The 21,643-nt window shown below is 61.5% G+C and overlaps 1 protein-coding gene across 5 annotated transcripts in view; it reads left to right on the top strand.

Annotated features, from left to right (window-relative positions):
* Window positions 1-21,643, top strand: part of TBC1D16 (TBC1 domain family member 16) — a 61,036-nt gene that overhangs the window by 5,304 nt on the left and 34,089 nt on the right. For 4 of the 5 annotated variants that reach the window (XM_071219425.1, XM_071219426.1, XM_053912038.1 and 1 more), the window contains exons 2-3: window positions 6,274-6,511; window positions 7,546-8,131. In XM_071219425.1, coding sequence (XP_071075526.1) covers window positions 6,334-6,511; window positions 7,546-8,131 — 764 coding nt within the window. In that variant the 5' untranslated portion in view covers window positions 6,274-6,333. The remainder of the gene's footprint in view (window positions 1-6,273; window positions 6,512-7,545; window positions 8,132-21,643) is intronic. The other variant, XM_053912042.1, reaches the window with a different exon arrangement.

Genomic DNA, 21,643 nt, shown 5'->3' with positions numbered 1-21,643 from the left:
AGTGTCTGCGTGGCCCCAAGGTGTGGCGGGAACACGTGGTTCACAGCAGGCTTGCCCCTGTCCCCGTTCTGAGCAGGGATGTGAAGGAAGCAATCTGCTCCCCTCCCCAGCGCCTCCCCCTGCCCCACGGGGCTTCTGCGGTTCCTGCCCTCTTCCCTCCCCAGGCAGCAGCCCACACGCCAACCACCTCCAAGCCTCTCTCCCCCCCGGAGTGGGACCAGAGCCCTCCGCAGGCTGACGGACTTGCCTGCACATGGCCATAAATCTGTGCTTCCAGGAGTCGCTCCCGTTCTTACGGAGGTGCCAGAACAGGAAAGAGCGTCTCCGTCGCCGCGGAGTTCCCGCAGAAAGGTTTTGTTTTCCTGCGGAAGCCAAGCTGCTCCTTCCTTTCCAACTGTGCAACAGCCTATTTTGCAAAAATCCGGCCGCTCGGAGCAGCACAAAGTTGAACTTGCAACGCCCCGCTGCCAGCGGATGGTTCAAAACCAGCACCGGCATTTTTACTTTGTAGCTTTTAAGTCGTCACCTGCCTGTTCTGTGCGCCCACGCTGGTACCCAGCCTCTGTGCCAGCTGCCCGGTTGGCATCCTCGTCCTTTCCATTGACTAGAACGAGGCGTTGGGACTTGTTTGAAGACGGCGTTCTGGCCGACACATCGTCAAAGGGACAGGAGCTTGTCATCTCAGATCAGCACTGGGACGAAGTGGCCGCTTTAAAATAAAAATGCTAAGGCCGCATTTGGGGAGCGGGTTTCCATCCTTGTGGGAGACCGAGAGGGAGAGCCGTGTGTCCGCCTTCAGATTGGCGGAGAGGGTCGTTACATTGGTACCAAACGCCTCGAGCATCTCGAGCTGCTGTTTTTGATTTCAGTGAAATCTGCATCCTTAGGAGAGAGGGGAGGAGCCGACAGCCCTTCCTGCCGCAGGCTTCTCGCTGCGCCCTTTCGGCCATTGGCTGTGTCTTAGGGTCTCTGCTGGTGGCATTTAAAGATGTTGCAGATGGGCCCTGCCCACAACTCTATTTGTGTGACAGGAAGGTAGGCCGCTTGGTTCACAGGGACCCCCCAAAGGCAGGTGGGCCTGCCCCTGACAAGACAAGCCCACGGCAGACCAGGGGAGCTGGGGCCCAGGAGCCGGAGGCCAGGGGGTGTCCTCCCAGGGCCTCTCTGCAGGCGGTTCCTGGCTGCACCTTCAACTCCTCATCCTGGGCCATGTGGCTCTTGTTGTCCCCAGTGACAGGTGGGCTGCGGGGGAGGGGCAGATTCTGCAGCCCCAGATCCACCCAGCAGCTGCCCCTGATCCTGCTTGACATCCGGCTGGTGACAAACTGGGGGACTGGGATTGTCTCCTGTGTAGCCTGGGAACAGCCCGGGCCCCAGGAGGAGGGGGTGTGGGAAACCGCCTCCTGCCTGAGCCCCACCCCCACGTGCCTTCCTCTGGGGGATGGGGGAATTGGGTCCCAATGTCAGCTGGGGATGGAGTCGCGACCTTCAGCTAACAGCTGGCCCAGGGCCCAGGCCTCTCAGAGCCACCAGGGTCCCTGGGGGGGGTGTCTGTCCCCGCTCTGTGGTCTGGGACCTTATTCCTCCTCTCTCTGACAGTGTGGAGGAGCTCAGATTTAGATTTACCAGCTGGAGGGTAGAGCTGCCAAGTTAGGATGCTGCCAACTTGCATTGTGGGAGCTGAGTAGAACTTCACACCGAGCGAGGAGCCTGCGGCCACGCCACCTCTCGGGTGCCCCGGGCCCCCACCGTGGCGTTGACAATCCCAGGACAGGAAGCCATGGTTGTGGGCCGGGGCGGCAGGAGGGGGGCTTACTGTGGAGCTAGGTCGCTGTGGCCCCACGAGGTCAAGTGGACAAGAGGAGAGGCCATCGTCCCTTCTGGTCCCGGGCAGCTGTGAGGAAGCCTGGCAGGACTGCCAAGCATGAGCGCCCTGGACCGTGGGCCTGGCTTCTGCATCGCTTGAAGCCAGCTCTTTAAATTTAAAAAGTCTTTAATCCTCACCTGAGTATATGTTTATTGATTTGAGAGGGGAAGGGGGAGAGAGAGAGAGAGAAACATGGATCGGTTGCCTCCTGTACACGGGGATGAAACCCACAAGCAAGGCAGGTGTCCAGACCGGGAATCGAACCTGCCGCCTGGTGGTGTGGGGGACGATGCTCCAACCAACTGAGCCACCGGCCAGGCCGGGAAGCCAGCTCTTTGAACAGCATGGAAATAAGGCGGAGAAGGGGATTCCAGAGGAAATGGCTGCAGGGGCGGGCCTGGATTCAGGAGGGTGCGTCTGCAGAGCTCACTCAGAGTGCATCCCCGTGGTCCTAAGGAACAGCTGGGGCTGGTGGGTGCCCCTGAAACTGCCAGTGGGCTCCTGTCCCCCGCCTCCGTGCCATCAGAGGCCCTTGTGAGTGTCCGAGGCTCCCGGCCAGTTGCCTGGGGAGGAGGGCTAGATGACCTCGCCTCCTACTCCTCACTGAAACACGCCTGTAACAAGTTGTTCTCATTGGAGCGTGTCAGCAGTGCGAAGTCACGCTGTGACACGTGTGTCCATCACATGTGCAGTGTAGGAGAAGTGGAGAAGGTGTGCCCAGAGCTCAGGCCAGGCCACGCCAGCCTCTGGGTCACAAGTGAGAGCCTCCCCTTCTTTGAAAACTTCCACTGTGAATTCCGTGGCAAGCCTCCAGTGTTATTGCCCGTGACGGATGTCCCCACGTCTGTCGGCCAGGCAGCGGGGCACACGCACAGCCACCCGAGAGCTGCGGGGAGCGGGTCGGCGCTGCACTCGGCAGGGATCGCCTTCTCCGGCAAACGCGCCCTTTGCATTAGGGTTTTTGAAATATCAGAAGTGCTTCGTTGCCAATTGAAATGATAAGAAAGTATCATTTTCTTGGCTTAGGAAGGACGACATAAAGTATAAAAGCAATAAAAAGAACCAACCCTTAGGGAAAAGCTACCAGCGTGTCCACTCCGCAGAAGTGTAAGGTGTGCCCAGCAGAGGACACAGTGAAAAGGCAAACGGTGAACCAGGAAAACACGCGGCACCGACACGAAGGGGCCAGACCCCTGCCGTGTAAAGAGCGGTTGCGTGTCACCCACAAGCCGACCCCCGGCAGAGACGCCGGCGGTGCACACCGGCACGCAGGTCCCGGGGCGAATACAGACGTCTGACACCGCAGGGCTATGTGCTTGCGGGCGTCGATCATCAGAAACCCATGTTCGGTGCCCGCATTGGCAAAGATTCAAGCCTCTGGTACTGCTGGCACCTCTTGGAAACCCTGGGGGTGCAGTGTGTCAGGGGCCCGGTTCACCCACCCAAGACAATGGTTCGGAATTCCAGAAGTGGCCCCGAGGAAGGGAAAGGGTGCGGAGGGGGGGGGCTGTGTATTAACGTCTGGAGGTTGTTCGTGGAGGAGCCACTCTTGGGAGACCGAATGGCGGTGCGTCCCCGTCTCCCACATCCAGCTGTGAGGGTGGAGAGTCGGCATTTTGAATTTTTCACTTGCTGCTAACATGGAGTATTCGTTTTCTGTGGCTGCCAGAGCTCAGAGCTATGGACGGAGCAGCTTAGGTAACACATTTATTGTCTGGAAGTTCTGGAGGCTGGAAGTCCAAGGTCATGGTGTGCGCAGGGCGGGTTCCCTCTGAGGCTTCGAGCCAGGATCTGCTCCACCCCCGCTGCTTGGCTTGCAGGCGGCGACTCCGTATTCCTGTGTGTAGAGGTCTGTCTCCAAATGTCCTCTTTTGAAAGGATGCCAGTCGCAGGGGCTGAGGACCCACCCTCAGAACCTAATTCTAACTTGATCCCCTCAAGGCAGACCGGTCTCCGATAAGGTCTCACTCAGGTCCTGGGGGTTAGGACTTCCACGAAGAAATTTGGGGGGTGGGACACACTTCAACCCCTAACAGCTGGGTAATATATCCTCACCTGAGGATGCGTTTATTGATTTGAGAGAGAAACATTGATCAGTGGCCTCCTGTATGTACCCCGATGGGGGATTGAACCCACGGCTGAGGTACATGCCCTGACCAGGAATTGAGCCTGCACCCTTTTGGTGTACAGGAAGACGCTCCAAACACCTGACCCACTGGCCAGGGCTGGGAAATACATTTTTGAGACGGGTGAAAGCAGGTGTGACAAATCGCAGCGAGTGGTGTTTTTGTTGTTTGGTTTTTCAGAAAGGCACAGAAGGCAGTAGAAAGTATGCAAATATTTTTGGATTGTGTGATTGCAGGGATATGGTCTTTTTTTATACTCCTGAGCACATTTCATAATTTTTTGAAAAAAGCTTTAAAAAGTAGGTCAAGGAACCTCCACTTCTAAAGAGACCAGAGGCTGGGGACCAGCTTCAATTTGGGGGGCAGAGGCTCCCAAACGAGCAAGCACAGTTAAAAAATAGACGTGAGCTTTCTGAAGAACGGTATTTGTGGCTAACGTTTCACAGACGTGCCCCGACCTCCCCAAAGGCGCACTGTCTCCCAGAACCCCCCAGGACGGAGACGGCCGGGGTGGGGACAGCCTGGACCGGAGGCTCTGCTGTCATGGGACAGAGGTCTCGGTTCCAGGGCTTTCCTGTTACTGAGCAACCTCTGGTCCCTGAGCCTGTCACCCTGTTTGCAGAATTGCGCGTCTAGGGGTTGATTTCCAGAGCTGTGGTGAGGGTCACCTTTGACGATATATGGGAACCGCCCTATTGCAACACCTGTGTTTGGGAACCGCCTTCACACCGCCCGGCACATTCTTTTCATTGTCCTCAGTGGTGGCAAAGCATCTTCACTGAAAGATGCTGCGGTTTGGGAAACCAGCAGAGACTTGTTTGCAGCCCACGGAGATTAAACTGAGCAATGCCCTCGGAGGCTGCCAGGAGGTGGGCCCCGCCGCCCCGGCCTCACCCACCTGAGGCCACAGGCCACAGGCGGCCACGGAGCATGAGGTATGTGGCTGCTCCGAACTGAAGTGTCTTACGTGTAAAACACACACCAGATTTCGGAGACATAAAGAATGTGAAATAGCTAACCAGACATTTTTTTTAAAGATTTTATTTATTTATTTTTAGAGAGGGGAATCGAGGGAGATAGAGAGGGACATAAACATCAACCTGTTGGCTCTCTCACGCCTCCAGCTGGGGACCCGGCCCAACGCCCAGGCACGTGCCCCTGACCAGGAAGCAAACTGGCGACGTTTCTTCGGTTGGCAGACAGGCGCTCAGTCCACTGAGCCCCAGCAGCCGGGGCCAGGAGGTGTTTAGGAGTGGGTGACATGATGAGATGATACTCCCTGGGATACAGGGGGTTAAGCAAAAATAGCATTTGTGCCCTTATTTCTTTTTGCTTTTCACAAACGTGGCCTGCAGGATATAGGAAATTGCTTGTGTGGCCCCCCATTGGGCTTCTGCGGGGCAGCACCAGCCTGGAAAAGGGGGGTTCGTGGCTCCTTAGCCGACCTTGGAATTCTCGAAGAATGCTTGAACTTTGAAGACGTCCCCGACAATGGGACCCTCACTAGCCCGGGGACATAGCTATTCCGGATGATTCCCTGGAAAGATGATGCGTGTTTCGGGGTGCGATTTTTCAAAAGTTTCAGCACGTGGCTGTCCTCTGTGCTGGCGCAACTGGAGGTGTTCAGGGAGTGGGACAGAGGACCTGAGTCCCCGCCGGGCAGGCTCGCACGGTGCCGGGTGGGCAGGGGATACAGCAGTGCGGTGACTGCAGGGTGGCATGGCAGACGGCCACGGGGCTTAGTGCGGCGACCCCATTGTGAGGTGTGCGGGTGTCGAATCCCTGCGTCATACACCTGAAACACACAGACCAGCCTGGGCCAAGTATACTTGAATAAAATGGAAAAGACAACCAGGCGAGGGAGAGACAGCCTCGGCCTGGCGTGGCCAGGGAGGCTTCCGGGGAGGGGTCTGGAGGTGATTGGGGTCGGCAGGAGTGGCCAGCCCAAGCGCCCAGAAAGTGGTTAGGCCAGGGGTCGGCTGTTTTGTCCCCCGGGGATATATTTGATTGTCCTGCTGGTGGCAGCTGGTAGGTGGAGGCCAGGGACGCTGTTCACCACCCTGCAAGGCCCAGAACGCCCCGTCACTAAGAGGGACCCAGCCTGCAGCATCCACAGCGCCTGGGCTGAGAACCCGCTCTGTGGCCTGTGTTGGCAGGACCCGCTCATAGTTGACCAGCACCCATTTGGTGCTGATGGGTATGAGGCAGGACACGGCCCGAGGGACACCAGCCAAGTCCCTGACCTCAGGCCTGATGCATCTCCCCTCTCCCCCTTCCCAGGCAGGTGCGGCGAGCCCCACCTGGGCCCCAGCCTGCGGAGGATGGGAACACCCCCCGGCAATGTCTCTGGGCCGCCTCCTCCGCCGGGCTTCCTCCAAAGCCTCCGACCTCCTGACCCTCGCCCCGGGCGGCAGCGGAGGGCCCCCCTCCGTCCTGGATGGCGAGATCATCTACTCCAAGAACAATGTCTGCGTGCACCCCCCGGAGGGGCTGCAGGGGCTGGGGGAGCACCACCCAGGTGAGCCCGGGGCAGGGGCGGGGAGGGCCTGGGCCCCCAGGCCTGGGGGGAGGGACTGGGGACACAGGCCTGAGGGGAGCTCTCTAACCACCAAGCCCCAGCTTCACGGGCTCTGGCCTCACTTCCCCATTTGCCCTCACCTTGACCCTGAGGCCCCCTGACCAGTGGCCGGCCAACTCTCTGGGTGCTTCTGAAGGTGCTGCATGTTTTGGGTATAAAACAGGAGGAAGAGTGTGGCCCTTGGAGAGCTTGCGGTTTAGCTCTGCTGAGATGGAAGGTGGGGGACAGAGGGGGGCCAAGGTCTGGGGCCCTGTTCCCTGTCCCAAAGCCACGTGGTCTGCGTGTGGCACCCCTCGTGTACGGCCAGGTGACAGCCCCACGCTCTTCTGGAACGGGAGCCACTTGTGGGGCCAGAGCCCTGAGGGCTGGAGCAGCCCCGCTCCTGCCCCAGATGACTGTTGAGAACAGACACCAGGAGGCGCGGGCCTGTGCCGTAGGCCCAGGAATCAGGACATCCCCACGTGGCAGGCACAGATACTGCCACAGGAGATGCCACCGTCCCCCCAAACTGAGCGCTTGGGAGCCCCGAACGCCTACTCGCTTGCTGCCGGCCTCAGAAACTGCCCTGTGTCAGCCACCCAGGGTGCGGCACAGGGAGATGACCCCTCCTCCCTAAAGGCTGCTTTACGGAGAAAAAATGCCAAGAGGGCTACTGCGACTGGAAAAGACCCCACGCCAGCGCCTGTCCCAGAATTATTCTTGGGGAAGGGAGTCTGCAGCTGCGTCCCCCCCGTGGTGCGGTGACTGACCCCCGGCAGTGGACAGGGCGGTGCTCCCGTGCTTGGAAAAGCCCACTTTTCCAAGGCTGTGGCTCGGGCTGGTGCTCTGGACCCGCTCAGCGTGGCTGCTCAGCACATGCCCACCGCTTCGGTCCTTCCCGAGCCCGGCTCCCGGCGTGCTTCACTTGGGGCCGGGCGGTGTCGGAAGCCCCCTGCGTTCGCAGCCCTCCCTGACCGCTATTCTCGCCCCCACAGGCTACCTGTGCTTGTACATGGAGAAGGATGAGCTGCTGGGGGCCACCCTCATCCTCGCGTGGGTCCCCAACTCTCGGATCCAGAGGCAGGACGAGGAGGCGCTGCGCTACATCACCCCCGAGAGCTCCCCCGTGCGCAAAGCACCCCGTCCACGGGGCCGGCGCACCCAGAGCTCGGGCGCCCCCCAGCAGACCTCCCCCATGGAGCTGAGGCCCACCCTGGTCCCCAGAGACAAGGACATCCTGGGGGCGGCCCAGAGCCTCCAGGATGCTGTGCACATCAGCTCTTCGCCTGAGGACGGGGAGAAGCTGGCCCAGGGCCTGGAGATGGACGGCCAGCAGCCGGCCCACAGAGACCCCGGGACCTTGTCCAGGGTCGGTTCGCAGGATGGCACCGAGGAGGGGCGGGAGCCGAGGCCCGAGGCCTGCGAGGAGGAGGGCTCCCTGGAGCTGTCGGCCGAGGGCGTGAGCAGGGACAGCTCCTTCGATTCGGACTCTGATGCCTTCTCCTCCCCCTTCTGCCTGTCGCCCGTCAGCGCCGCCCTGGCCGAGAGCAGCAGCTCTGTGTTCCTGGAGAGCGAGAGCAGGTGAGTTCCCGCTTGGGTCCTGGGCTCTCTGACCGGGCACCTTGGGGACCGTCGCGGGTGTCACTGGCTCTGCTCGCTAAGCACTGAGGATGGCCTGCGTCCCGTCCTGCCTCTGCTGCAGGTGCCAGCTGTCCCCACGCCAGGGCTGTGGCAGCGGGGTCCTGTCACTCGTGCCACCCGAGGGTATTGTGTCTGCCATGGGCCTCATGGGGGTGGCTGTCCTGGCCACCACTTGGCATCCTAGGGTCCTCAGAGCCCCAAAGAGGTGGCTGTGCGTGGGCACGTGAACAGCAGGCTGGTGCTACCCCAGCTCAGCCAGGGCCGCCTCGGACCTCTGCAGCCTCCCCGTGGCCTGGCTGTTGTCCTCGCTGTCCTGAGGTTCTGAGGCAAACAGTGGGGACAGTGATGGTAAGCCCTGGCGTAGGTCCGTCGGGAGGGTAGGGATGGTCCAAGCATGGTGTGGGCCCTGGGTGTGTGCTCACGGCCCCCCCAAACCCTGTGAGGCAGGTGCTGACATCGCCCCCTGTGGGCAGCAGGTGGAAGTAAGGCCCAGGGAGATCACCCAGCCAGAACACTGCCGGGCTGGATTCACGCCCCGCTGGGTGCACACCAGCCTTGGAGCCCATGAGGTCCCTGGGGCCCCCTGTAGGCTCAGCAGCCAAGGAGCAGGGTGTAGGGATGTGGAATGCTTTGTCGGCTTCAGCGGGAAGGAATTTGAGATGGACTCTTTCTGATATCAAACCTTCAATAAATGGTGGTCCGATAAAGCCCAAAGGTGAACTGATAACATTTGTTCCAAGTACTGGAGCGTCCACATAAAAGGGGCAGTTGGCTGTGACCCAGGACTCCGGGCACCCGGGCTGCAATCCACACACCAGCCCCTGCGGGGGTCCCGCCCGTGGGCCCCAGGGCTCCCCCTGGTGGTGCCACACTGCCAGCGCAGCGATACCTGTGGGTGTCCAGCACCCCCAGGGTCCAGGCCCAGGCACCGGTGCTCGAGCTCTTGTCTTCACTGTACCCCACAGAGGTGGCAGGCCTGGCTGCCCGGCCGTAGTCAAGGACTTAGTGGCAGAACCAGAACCAGCACCTGGCCTGCTCGGCTCCGTTCAGCAGCCCGATCGCAAGAGGGGTTTGGATTTGGGAACTGGGGGACTTGGTGGGAGTGAGGCTAGGCAAGCTCCTTACCTTCTTGGAGCCTCTGTTTCCTCGTTCATAAGCTGGAGTGGCAGTATCCTTGTTAGGGGTGCACCCCAAGAATCCACCCCCGGCCTCCCTTCCTCTTGTCCCCGGTGGTTCTCCACCTCAGCTGCCCCGAGAGCCCCGGGGGGCCTTCTGTGCAGTCCAGTGCAGGGGCAATTCATTCAACGGTGGTTCTCACCGGGGCTGTTCTGTCCCCAGGGGACATGTGGCAATGTCAGTAGACATTTTGGTCACCCCAAGGGTGGCGTGCTATTGGCTGCGCGCCCTGCCATGCGCAGGACACCCCACGGCAGCGTGGTCTGGCCCTGGTTTCCGTGGTGCTGAGACGGAGAACTTCCTGACGGGCGCAGGAAACACACGTAACGCAGACCTGTGACGTAACCACTTCAAACTACAGTTCGGCGGCATTTAGCGCACTCGCAGCGCTACACACTCTCCTCTATCGAGTGCCAGAACTTTCTCGTCGCCCCAACAGGAAACGCGGTGCCCCTTCAGGGCGCCTCCCCGCCTCCCCCCACCGTCCCCTGGACACCGCCTATGCCGAAACCGCTTCTGCCTCCGGGCCTGCGTGTTCCGGACGCTCTGTTGCACGTGGGGTCACACAGTACACAGCCCCTGCGTCTGACTCCTTCAGTCGGCATCACGCCTCTAGGGCCGCCCACGACGCAGCGGGAGCCAGGGCTCCATTTTTCTGGCTGGCTAGTATTCCAGGTGGTTCTGGCCAGCAGCTGGGTTCCAGAGCCCCATTCTGCGCCACGTGCTGACTCCTGAGCTGCCACCGCTGCGTCCCTCCGCCCTGCTGGGGGCCCCTCTTGCCCGCAGCCGGTGCTCGGGTCCAGGGTGGGCGTGGTCACACACTGTAGCTGCCAGGGAGGCGCCCCCTCCTGCGTGGCCCCAGGAGCCCCGTGGCTGCTCTTCTGGCCAGGTCAGCACACGGGGTCCCCGCCGGGAACGGCAGGTGGCGGGAGCATCCAGAACACGCAGATGTGGATTCCACGAGGAGTGGGGCGGGGCCTGCAACCTGCATTTTCTCGCCGGAGGTTTCAGCGTGAGCCAGATCTGGGCACTGGGTGGTCCCCACAGCCCACAGTGGTCCCATCTCCTCTCTGCTGCCTCTCGTCCCCTGCAGCGCCCACAGGGTGGTGGGACTGGAGATCCCGGACTCAAGGGCGGGTGACACAGAGCACGATGAGACAGACATCCCCAGGTCCCGCTGTTCACGGGGGACCCTGGGCAGCTTTAAACACTGATGCCCAGACTGAACCCAGACCAGTGGAACCAGGACTGCGGGGGGGGGCAGGGAAGGGCAGTGGCTGAGCTCCCCAGGGGCTCCCAGTGTGCAGACAGGGTGGAGAACCCTGCTGTGAGGCATGCCAATGCCAGGGAGGCACAGTCCCTGCTCCTCTGGCAGAGAGGGCGTCCCGGCCGAGGTCCCACAGTGCAGGCATCTGGCTGGACCAGACGCCCCTTAGTGGCATTGGCCTTGAGGACGTGCGTGCGCCCCAAACTGCTCCCCGGAGCGATGTCTCCTAGTTTAACTGGGAATTGGGTCCCCAGGAGGGGATGTAGGCAGGCTAGCTCATGGGATCCCTCTAGTGGCAGCACCGGAGAACTACACATGGAGGCTGGGCGTGTGGCTAGGAATGGGTGAGGAGGAAGAGCAGCCCCCCATTGAAGAGTCCCCCAAACATTTTGTTACAGGGCAGGCAGGCTGAGTGTCCAAGGAGGACATGGTCCATCCCTGCGCCACCTGTGGGGTATAGGCAGCAGGGCCTGGTCTCCAGATGGCGAGGCTACATTCCTTCCCAGCCCCCGGCACTGTGATGGCCAGACGTCCTCCACCCGATGTGGGCTCCAAGCCTCCTGGGGACGGCCGGTGGACCACGGAAGCTGCCACCCGCCTCCTCGTCACTGCCCCTCCTCCCCCTGGGGTCTGAGTTCTGCCAGCGGGGTTAGCTTCTGCGGCTCCTAGTCCCGCACCCTCTGGGATCAGACATCAAGGCTCTGGGTTGGGGTGAGCGTGAGCGCCAGGCAAGATCAGTGGCCCACTCGTCATTCGTTTCTGTCCTGAATGGCCCCTGGTCCAGCCTCACAGGCCAGCTGGGCGAGGCAGTAACAGAACAGGACCCCGTTCTCTGAGCCGCCCCCGGGGTGGGCCCCCACGTGCATGTCAGCGGGCCCTGCTCCGCCCCACTGAGTCAAAGGCCTCTCCTGGAATTCGTCCTGAGAAGAAGTAGAAGTGGCAGAAATGGAACACGCTCGCATGAAGGTGTTCGCCACGGTGTTCCTTACAAAGGAGAAAGAAAAGCCCCCGTGTCCACCGCAGAGGAGGAGACGATACACAATCCACCTCTTAGACCCAGGCTTTCACCGGGGTCCCGTGCCCCCGAATCTCACGCTCCCTTTAGTCTGCATGGGCGTGCACTTTCCTGAGGAGGGGCCACCAGCCGACCTCCCAAAGAGCCTGTGACCCCCCAAAGGTTCAGAACCTCGGTGCTGCCCGAGGGAAGAGTGTGCAGTGTTTACAGACCGTGGAGCCGCACGGAAGTTCATCCGTATCAAAAGCAGAGCGGGTAGCGAATTACGCACACATTTCGATTAAAACAGGCGACCCAGGGCGGCTCCGTTCAGCACAGCTTGGTGCCCGGCGGTGATAGTCCAGGTCTGGGCCTTCCGGTGCGGCCACCAGCCTCCTGCCGCCGGGAGCTCGAACTAGTGTGACCCAGACACTGAATCTTAACTCTTACAGAATATTGGTGAAGACGGATTTAAACAGTTCATGGGACCACCGTATTGGACGGCCCGGGTAGAGAGAAAAATAGGCCAATAGGTTAGGATCGCGTAATTTTGAGTAATTTTTTTCTTTTCTCAAATTTCAAAAATGTTACATGGTCATTACATGAATCCACATTTTTTTAACCCAAAAAGCCGGTTAATCCCTGCACAGTGCACTCTGGCTCCCCCACCCTGCCCCCCAGCTGGCTCGCATACTCGTTAATGAAATAGTTCCCTGGGGCTGCGTGAGGTCCTTCCAAGGACACTGATGCTCATGACCCGCCACCCTCAGTCTCCAGAGCTTGTCCTCCTTGTCCCCCCTCCCAGGGGAAACACACCCTTCTTTTCCTTTCTCATAGGGTCCTCTCGTGGCTCTGGCAGAGCTCTGGCTGTGCTTTCTCCTCAGTGGTGAAGGGTGGTGGCAGGCAGGTTACAGAGACAGCGCCTCCCGCGCAGGGGGCCTCTGTGGCTTCCTTGGGGCAGTGGCCCAGCCAGCTCCGGCGTGGGTCCACGAGAGCCAGGCGCAGCTGCAGGGGCCCACAGCCCGCCTGCCTCAGGTCCTGCTCAGACACCCACCTGCCTACTCAGTCTCCCCTCTCAGCCCTTCCCATGGGCCCCGGGATGTCCCAGCCTCACACCCTGTGCTGCAGAAGCCCCAGCCAGCCTGCGGTGACCCCTCTCGGGGACCACTGCTGGCATCTGAGCTTCCCTGTGTGTCTCCCTCGGGCGCCTTTTAAAATTCTGTCCTGCACAGGTTGCCTGTCGGTGAGACCTAACCGTCACCACCCTGCGGTGAGAGGCACTGTCCAGGGTGGTGCCCCCGGGCCACAGGTGCCATCGAGCTCTGGGAATGTGGCTGTCGTGACTGAGAAACAGGATTTTAAATTTTATTCATCTTCAACAGACTTAAATTTTAATAGCCACACGTGGGAGGGGCTTTCTGTGCAGATGGCGGACAGTGGGGGCCCGGAAGGACCAGGCCTGGGAGGCAGGTGACGGTGCTGTCACCCCCTGGCACAGAGCAGGCCCCAAAGAAAAGGGAAAAGACCAGCAAACAGGTGCCCCCGTCCCCCACCCCCAGGGTGGCAGATGTCTAGGGGCGGGGAGGGCTCAGGTTACCGTGCGGCCCCTGGCAGAAGCCCGAGCCCGAGGGGCCAGTGCTGGTGTGACACCGCCAGACTCCCAGTTGCTTTCGGTGGCTGTTCCTTTCCTGTGCGGCCACCTCAGGGTGGCGGGTGGGGAGTGGATACACCCTCCAGAGGCGGAGTGCGGGGTGCAGGGGCTGTGGCTGCCACCCAGGAGAGGGGGTGACTGTCTGTGTGACCGTGTGTGAGCAGGCTGCTGAGGCACCAGCAGGTCCTGGAGAGACAGGCGGTGGAGTGGCCAGAAACTGGCAAGGGATGGGACGGCCTGGAGCAGGGACGGGGGTGCATCTCCCACCCCCCCAATTTCCGGAAGGTGCCTCTGAGCAGCCGAGTCTTCGGGGCCAGCCTCCCCCGCCCTCCTGGGCTCCCGGCGGCAGCCTGCCAGCCTGCGAGCTGGCAGCTTCCAAAGGTCTGTTGTTTGGGTTTGTTTGTGTGTCTGCAGCCGAGAGCCGAGACTTATTTCTGTGCAGCAGCTCGTCTGCGACACCCCACAATCTGCTCCGTGCTTCCGGCAGACGCAGCTCACGCATGTTTCTGTAGCGCTCGGCAGGGTCCCCGAGCAGGGTTTCTCACTCCCTGCCAGCCCCCCCGCCGCCCTGTCACGGTGGAAGTCACCACCTGCTCCCCTACCCTGGCCCCTGGCCCTGACGGTGGCTGGAGTCAGGGGTCCAAAGGAAAGGCGACCAGCTGGTCCGAGCCCTGTGGCCTGGCCCGCAGCCTCGGGCAGGCTGGACATGCCCAGGAGTCTCCCCACCAGGCTAGGAAGCCAGGTGGTGCCCTGAGCCAGGCTGGCCCTTCGCTGTCCCCTGTCAGCGCCGGGAGCTCATTAGCAGGCGGCGGCCCTTGGCTCCAGGAGCCCGGAGGGGCTGCTAGAGAATCCGGGCTGCGTCTTGCAGCGCCCCGTCCTTTGGTGTAAGTACTCAGGGTGCCTGCTTGGCTCACGGCGCTGTCTGGGGCGGGGAAGGGGTCGGGCTGTGGGCCCCGCAGGCCTGGGAGCCTGGCGAGCTCCGTGGCCCCGAGGGCCTGACCTTGGCAAGGTGTTTACCCTCCCGAGCCTCCGGTTCCTCACCTGTGAAACGGGGCCGTTGTGAGGGTTGAGAGAGAATGCGCTGACTATACGGCATGGTACCGGTGGCTCCGTGTCAGTTCACACTTGTCCAAACCCACAGAACCCAGAGCACAGAGCGTGGCTCCCCTACAGTCACATCTAAGTCCTTGTCCCCATCCCTCACCCCGGCACCCCCTACTGCATTCTCCATCTGTGTAAGAATTTTCTAGAAATGGCCTTGGACACTGTGTAACCTTTGAGACCGGCTCTTCCCATTCGGCGTAGTCGCCACGAGCTTCATTCCACGGTGTGCACGTGCCAGCGTGTTGGGCCGCCCAGCTGCCCGCGGGGGGTCACAGGGCCCCTCCAGCCCAGGGCTTGTGGACATTCCTGCGCAGGTTTCTGTGGGAACATAGCTCTCACTGCTCCGGGATAAAGTGGAGTCGCTGGGTCACGCGGATGGCGGTTGCGTGTTGGGTTCCCGAGCAGTCGTGCCGTCCTCCATTCTCACCGGCAGCGTCGGAGTGGCCCGTTTTCTCCGCCTCCTCCCGTGTTGGGTGGGGCTACTTTTTTTTTTTTTTTTGGCCATTCGGATACGTGCGTTGTGGTAGCTCGTGGTGGTTTTATGTGCATTTTGCTAGTGATGTTGGGTGTCTTTTCACCTCTTCATTTGTCGCCTGCTCATCCTCTGGTGAGGCCTCTCTGTGCCTCTCGCCCACATTCTGATGGGCTTTCCTCCATGACTCTTGCATTTTTGAGAGTTCTTTACATATTCTGGATGCTGGTCTGTGTCACGTCTGTGATCTTGCGAGTGTTTCTCCTGGTCTGCAGCTCTCTCCGCTTGCCCCTCACAGGGTCTTCCCCAGGCGGAAAGCCTTTAATCTTGGTGACGTCCAACTTCTCAATTTTTCCTTGTGTGGATCTTCCTTTTGGTGTCGAGGGTGAGGGACTCCTGGCCTAGCCCTGGGTCCCAAAGACGACCTTCCGTGTTATTCTCCCGAAAGTTTCCCGCTGGACGTGGAAGGCCATGGCGCACTTGGAGTTGATTTCTGCGCGAGGAGTGATGTCCAGGCAGCGATTCATCCTTTGGGCCAGGGACGCCCGGCTGGCCCGGTGCCAGCTGAGGTTGAGATGCTGTCCCTCCTTTGAAGAGTTTCTGCATCTTTGCCGACAATCAGTTCAGCATATCTGTGTGGATCTAGTAGCCACGTTTAAAAAATTGTACTTATATATTTTTAGAGAGAGGGGAAGGGAGGGAGAGAAGGAGAGAAACATGGACCAGTTGACTCTCGCACGCCCCCAACCAGGAACCTGGCCCCCCAACCAGGAACCTGGCCCGCCACCCAGGCCTGTGCCCTGACTGGGAATCAAACTGGGAATCAACCTTTTGCTTTGCAGGACGACGCCCGACCCACTCAGCCACACTGGTCAGGCAGCCACATTTTTAAAAGTTAAAAAAAGGAGACACGCAAAATAAATTTTAATAATCCCGCATCCCTAAAATATCACCATTTCACCATGTGGTCGACATTTAAAAAGCTGTTGACAAGAGGGTCTTTACATTCGGGTTTGAACTAAGTCTTGGGGCTCCGTGTACACTTTCCCGGAAGACTCCCCATACGTCAGGTGTTGGGCCCACAGGCGGCTGGGTCCCCCCGGCTCAGCCAGCTCACGTCTATGCAGGCTGGTGTCCAGCTTTTTTCTAATGTTCTCTCTCACCCTTTTCTCCTGGCCTCCCCTCTTCCTTTGTCCTCCGCGGGTGGCGGGTGGCGGCCAGGAGGAGGTCGGGAGAGAGTTCTGTTGCGCTGACCCCTCCCTGGCTCTGAGCGTGAACCCCTGAAGTCACCAGCCAAGCGTGACAAAGAAGCAAGATGCCAGAGATGCCTGACGGGTGTTCTTGAAATCGAGTCGTTGGTTGTTGACTGCCCTCCAAAGGCCCCCCGGCCCCCCACCGGTGATGCCAGGACCGGCAGGAAACGGTGCACCTATCAGCCCTCCACAGCGGAGAGAAGGAAGTCCAGCTTCCCCGAGAGAGTGCTCCCTGGGGACCAGCACGCAGACTGTGGGAGGGATGTTGAGGACAGGCAGACGGGGCTGTTGTCACTCGCAAACCACCACGGTGCCTCTGGGGAGCCCTGACGCAACCCTCGCTGACTGTTGCAAGGGCCGTGGGACGTTCTCCGGCTGCACCGCCCCGATGGCACTGAGCCCCGGGGAGCAGACAGCCCCCACTCTGGGGCCCCCACTCTTGCATCAGCAGCCCTGGCAGAGGCCCATGTGACTGTCCTTCCGAGAGCCCCGAGCATGAGGTCACAGGCAGTGAGACAGGGCGAACGCCCTGCCTTGGGAGACCCTCGCCTGGCTGCTGCAACGCAACCCAAAACCTGATGAAATCACCCCTGGGCCGGGGCAGGGGTGGGGGTGGGGGGGCAGGTGGCCTCTGTCATTGATGCAGCCACTCCCTATGCTCCTGTTCGTCTCAGCCTGTGTCCCAGCCGAGCAAGGAGAACGGGTGCTTCCACCTGGGTTTTCCCTTCGGTTCAGCCTGTGTTGCCGACACACCCGTGACGGGCACAGGGCTTCCGGCGGTCCCTCCGCCGACATCAGAGCTGCTTCCTTGCTTCAGGGGCCTGGTTCCCTGGTCGATCTGGGGCAGACGAAGATCGTCCACAGGGGTCGATCACACAGGTCATTCTTGGCCTTCGGCCTGTGACCGCCTGAGCCGCTGGGGGCAGGCCTGGACTCTGTGGCCAGCAGGTGGCCTAGAACGAGTCCCCGAGTCCCCGGCCTTTCTGACAGCAGGCGGTGACACAGAGCGTCCCTGAGTGTGGGACCTTGGGCCGCAGACCCTGGCCACTTTTCCCCGCTCTGCTCGCTTGTGGCCCCCGCAGGCCATCCCCCTCTTTGCCTCCCTTTCTCCTCTGTGAGGTGGGCCGGGGGCCACATCACCCACGACACTGCCCAGAGGACTGGCCCCTGAGTGTGCTCGGGATCCTGAGTCCCATGGCCCACGACCCGGCGCTGTCCCCGACCCAGCTCAGCCTGAGCCCCCAGGAGAGGAGACATTGAGGGCTTCGATGGGCGCCCCCCCCATGGCAGTGTGTTTGCTGGCTTCCAAAAGGGGGCGCGGACCCTCTAGACAAGGTGGTCCTTTCCTGAGGGGCTTTGGGGACAGAAAGGACTACAGGAGGGCGGTGTTTGCCAGGGCTGGGGTCACAAGGGGTTAAGAAGTGGGAGTGGACATGTTCTGGAAGGAGGCAGGGTGGCTTTCCCCGGTCCTGGGAAGGAGACCCAGCCCTGTGGGGGGGAAGGAGGGCGGGGACAGGGACGAGGACCTGGGAGGTAGATGTGGCCTCCCGTAGGAGCCTGGGGCTGGCGGTCAGGGCGGCCCTGTGCACGGTGAAGGCATCAGGATCTGTCTGCTTCTGTAAATATTTAAACACCGGGAGGATTATTTTTGGTAGCTACGGTCTCTCTCCGAGCCTGGCGGGCTGCCGGGCAGGGTGTCGGGTGACAGATGGCTCATTTCACGCTGTGGTGCTCCGCGTGGCCGCCATTCCAGCAGCCAGGGCGCTATGGGGGGGCGGTCACAGTCCCCCCTTTCAGGACTGCATGGTCAGATGGAGGCTTCTGGGCTGTCCCTTCAGGTGACACCAACGTGACGAGCGTGGGCCTCACGTCTCAGAAGTTTCCTGACGGGAGTTGAGAGTGACAGTTCCCTGAGTTTCCAAACCGCACGCCGTGGAGCGCCGGGCCAGAGCCGGTGGCGCCCCAGGGAGGTCTCCGCGCCCCAGCAGCACCCCCACCCCCCACCCCTGGCGTGAAAGGACGCACTGTGTGTCCCCAGCGCAGGAAGCCGGCAGAGAGGCGTCTTTGTCGGGCCCACCAGGCAGACGTGTGGAGGTGTGCGCTTCATAGTGGGGCATGGCGCTGGGCCGCCAGGGTGGGCACAGGGCATCAGGGGCCGCCTGGGCCCCGCTCTCTGGGAAGTGACGGCCCCCCTCCTCCAGGCCCAGAGTCCGGTATCTGGGCATCTCCGTCTGCACACCCCCCACGAAGGATTCGGCTGCAGCCCCCCCTCTGAGCTCCATTTCCTGGAGGCGGCACTTGGTGAGGAGGGAGCCCTGAGTGCCCAGCAGATGGCAGGCTTCCCCAAGGTCAGCCTGGGGTGTTCATGGCCTTGCCCTGGCCACCGGGCCTCCTGCCACCAACCCCCCGGGGGCCGCCCCAGTTGCTGAGGGCCAAGGGCGACCCAAAGAAGGAAGTCCCCCTGCCCTGGGTGGCCCACCTGCCCTCCCTCCTCTCCCACTACCTGCGGCCAAGCCGGGTTTCTTTTCTGAATAGGATGCAGTAGACTGGCCAGTGCCCATCGAAGGGCCACCTATCAAGGCCGGCCAGCTGTGCACTGCGGGGTGGGGGCGCAGGCTCGGACCCCAGCCGGGATCCCTGGGCTGCAGGGCCCCCAGCCACTCCTTCCCTACGTCCCGTCTCTGTTGTTAGCTGACCACTGTCTCCCCGGACTCCCCACCTCCTCTCCAGGGGTCCTGTGGAGAGCGGCCAGCATGCCCACCCCCCCCCTCCTCGTCCCAGCCACGGCCTCCCTGAGACCAGGTCCTCTCCAGGCTTGGCCTCTGGCCTCTGAGCAGAGGTGCCCCGCTGGTGTTAGACCCAGGATGGGGCGGGGTCGGCCGGGGTCAGCTGGACCAGGGAGGCAGCCTGGTTCCCGGCCTTCCCATGCCACGGCGTGGACATGCTGACCCCTCACACTGCCCAGCCAAGTCTCCCGGATGGCCTTGTCTGGAATGCACTTTGCTGGACCCCCAACTTTCAAAAAAGATGAGTATGATGATGATTATTATTATATGGCTAATATGTGGTCAGCGGAGACGTGTCAGAGGTAAGGAGCGGCCACCCAGAAGGACTGAACGCGGGGACTAGAAAGACAGGCGCACGCCGTGTCCGCAGCAGCCGAGGGCGGGAGCGACCGCGTGTCGGTGGGTGGACGGTAGACAAACAATATGGACACCCGCTCGGCCCTGAGAAGGAAGCTCTCCCGCAGGACACGGTGCTCAGTGCCTCCCGCCAGAAGCAGAAGGGCCAGTCCTGCGTGATCCCACCCACACGAGGTCCAGGGGCGGGGCGAGCGTTTGGTGGGGGCGGAGTCTCAGGTGGAAGAAGACAGAGTTCTGCAGAGGACGGCAGGCCCGCTGTCCAGCAGTGTGAATGTGCTTGGCGCCAGCGAGCTGTGCTTTTAAAAGGGCTAAAATGGGCAGTGTTCAGTGTTTTTGCCACAATAGAAAAGAGAGAGAGGAGGAAGAGGAGGTTGAGGCGCCAGGGCAGCCAGGACTGTGAGAAGCCGCCTGGGGTTTGGTTCCAGCCTGAGGATCAGCTTGCCCATGCGGCCCCCGCCGGGTCGCTGAGGCAGCCCTCTGCCCTCTGCCTGAGCTGCGAGGGAAGGCTCGTGTGGCCGGCTGTGGTGCCCTGGCCGGGGCTGACCATGGTGGCTGGGGCTGATGTGTCTGTCCTCTTGCTGGCCAGGGCACAGGGACTCCCTGTAAGTCAGACGGACCCCTGCTCCCCCATCGGAATCAGAGCCAGGCCCTGAAATCTCATTCTTCTGAGAGACCCTGACGTGGAGGGAGCCCAGCCTTCTGCAGAGCCTAGAGAAATAGGCTCTCCATTCTCTCCTGGGAGTTGGGACATGTGGGTGCGCCCCTGCGGGTGAGGGTGCTGGGCCTGTCGCCGACGGCAGGGCACCCTAGGGCCTGGGCTCCCCAAGCCCGACCCCCGAGCCCCTAGCCACCCCAGGAGGGTGGGGATCGACCAGGGCGCCTTGGCCAGCCCTAGGGTCAGGAAGGGCTGTCAGGGAGGGGCTGGCCGGGTACACCTGCCTTGCCGACACAGAGGGGCCCCTCTGTACCCCAGAAACATTTGTTGATGACATTGTGTGATGAGGTTGATGAGGGCCCCGTCTTCTTGTAGCGTAAGCACTGCTTGTTCTGTTTTAATGAAGGTTCTAGAGCCTTCCCGGCCTGTGGCAAGGCCAGCAAAGGGCGCCTGCCTTGTAGAACCTGGACTAGTGGCCCCGTTTCCTTGTCCCCCTCCCGTTCGTGTGCTGGGCCCGCCCCCCAGCCACGCTGCACTACTGAGCTCAGGGCCCCAAAACACTCTCCTTGCTGCCTTGGAGCAAAACTGCAGTGGCTGGGGTACCTTTGGGGGCTGACGTCCGGCCAGAGCCCCACCCCAGAGGGCACGCCGCCATCTCGAGAGTGGGGACCCAGAGGCAAAGTCCAGGGGCCCAGAAAGAGCTCACGCACACGTGACCTTTGAGTTTGGAGGGTGCTCGGGCGCAGATCAGCCCGAAAATGGCTCTGAAAGCCCGGTGACCCTGAGGTCACAGGGTCACCCAGAGAAGACTGCAGGCCACCTGGGACCCACCCCCGGGGTCATTGATCTGTTCCCCCAGGATGGCCCAGCTGGATCCCAATCCCTGGTGACTCAGCACCCGCCACGCTGCCACAGCAGGGCCATCCAGGGCCTGCGGGGACTTGCCCGTCCCCCGGTGAGGCAAGCAGCCCCGCCCACACGGGCGAAGCCTGTGGAGCAGTTCTGAGCCCTGCCAAGGCCTCGCCAGCACCCGGGAGGGTGGGGGCGGCACAGACAAGCAGTCCTTCCTTCCCAGGGCTCCCTCGGGGCCGGTGAAGACTCACTGCCCCAGCACAGCCCGGTGACACGTCCACGTGGGCGCCTCTGCGTTACTCAGATGAGGCTGGGGGCCGAGGCAGCGTCTGTCCAGCTCAGCCCGCTCACAAAGCCTGAACGTGGGTGGCCGGTCCCAGGTCATGCGGTGGGGCCCCCACGGAAGGCGCGGGAGCCCAGGAGTCGGGCCTGGAGGGACTCGGCGGGAGGCCGCGCTGCAGTTCGTAAATGGGCCAAGTCTGTCCCTGGGCTTGACGCGGTTTTTTATCGGGAAAGCGGGGCCGCTGATGAGGGTCTGTGCTGTCCTCCACATTTGGGGTGTCCGTGGGGCCGCCTGGAATCCTGTCTGTGAGCAGGGTTCGCTCCCTGACTGTTCACACTGAGTGTGGACCCAGAGTTCCAGGTCCCATACTGGACAGTGGGAAACATCCACCCTCCCACCCACCGCTATTTTCTTTTTCTAATTAAAAAAATGTCCTTTGGGAAAACCTGTTTCTCTCTTATTGATTGAAAGCCTTTTCCTCTGTGGGACTGAGAGCACTGGGTCCCCGGAAAAGGCCTGGGGCTGGGAGGCGGGTAGTGCAGATGGGGGCGGTGCTGTCCAGCCCAGCCAGGCCCCGAGAGACACGGCCGGCCGAGTGGGAC

This window comes from Desmodus rotundus, chromosome 9 (genome assembly GCF_022682495.2).
Source record: "Desmodus rotundus isolate HL8 chromosome 9, HLdesRot8A.1, whole genome shotgun sequence".
Classification (NCBI taxonomy): Eukaryota; Metazoa; Chordata; class Mammalia; order Chiroptera; family Phyllostomidae; genus Desmodus; species Desmodus rotundus.
This window is presented reverse-complemented; position numbering and strand designations above follow the sequence as displayed.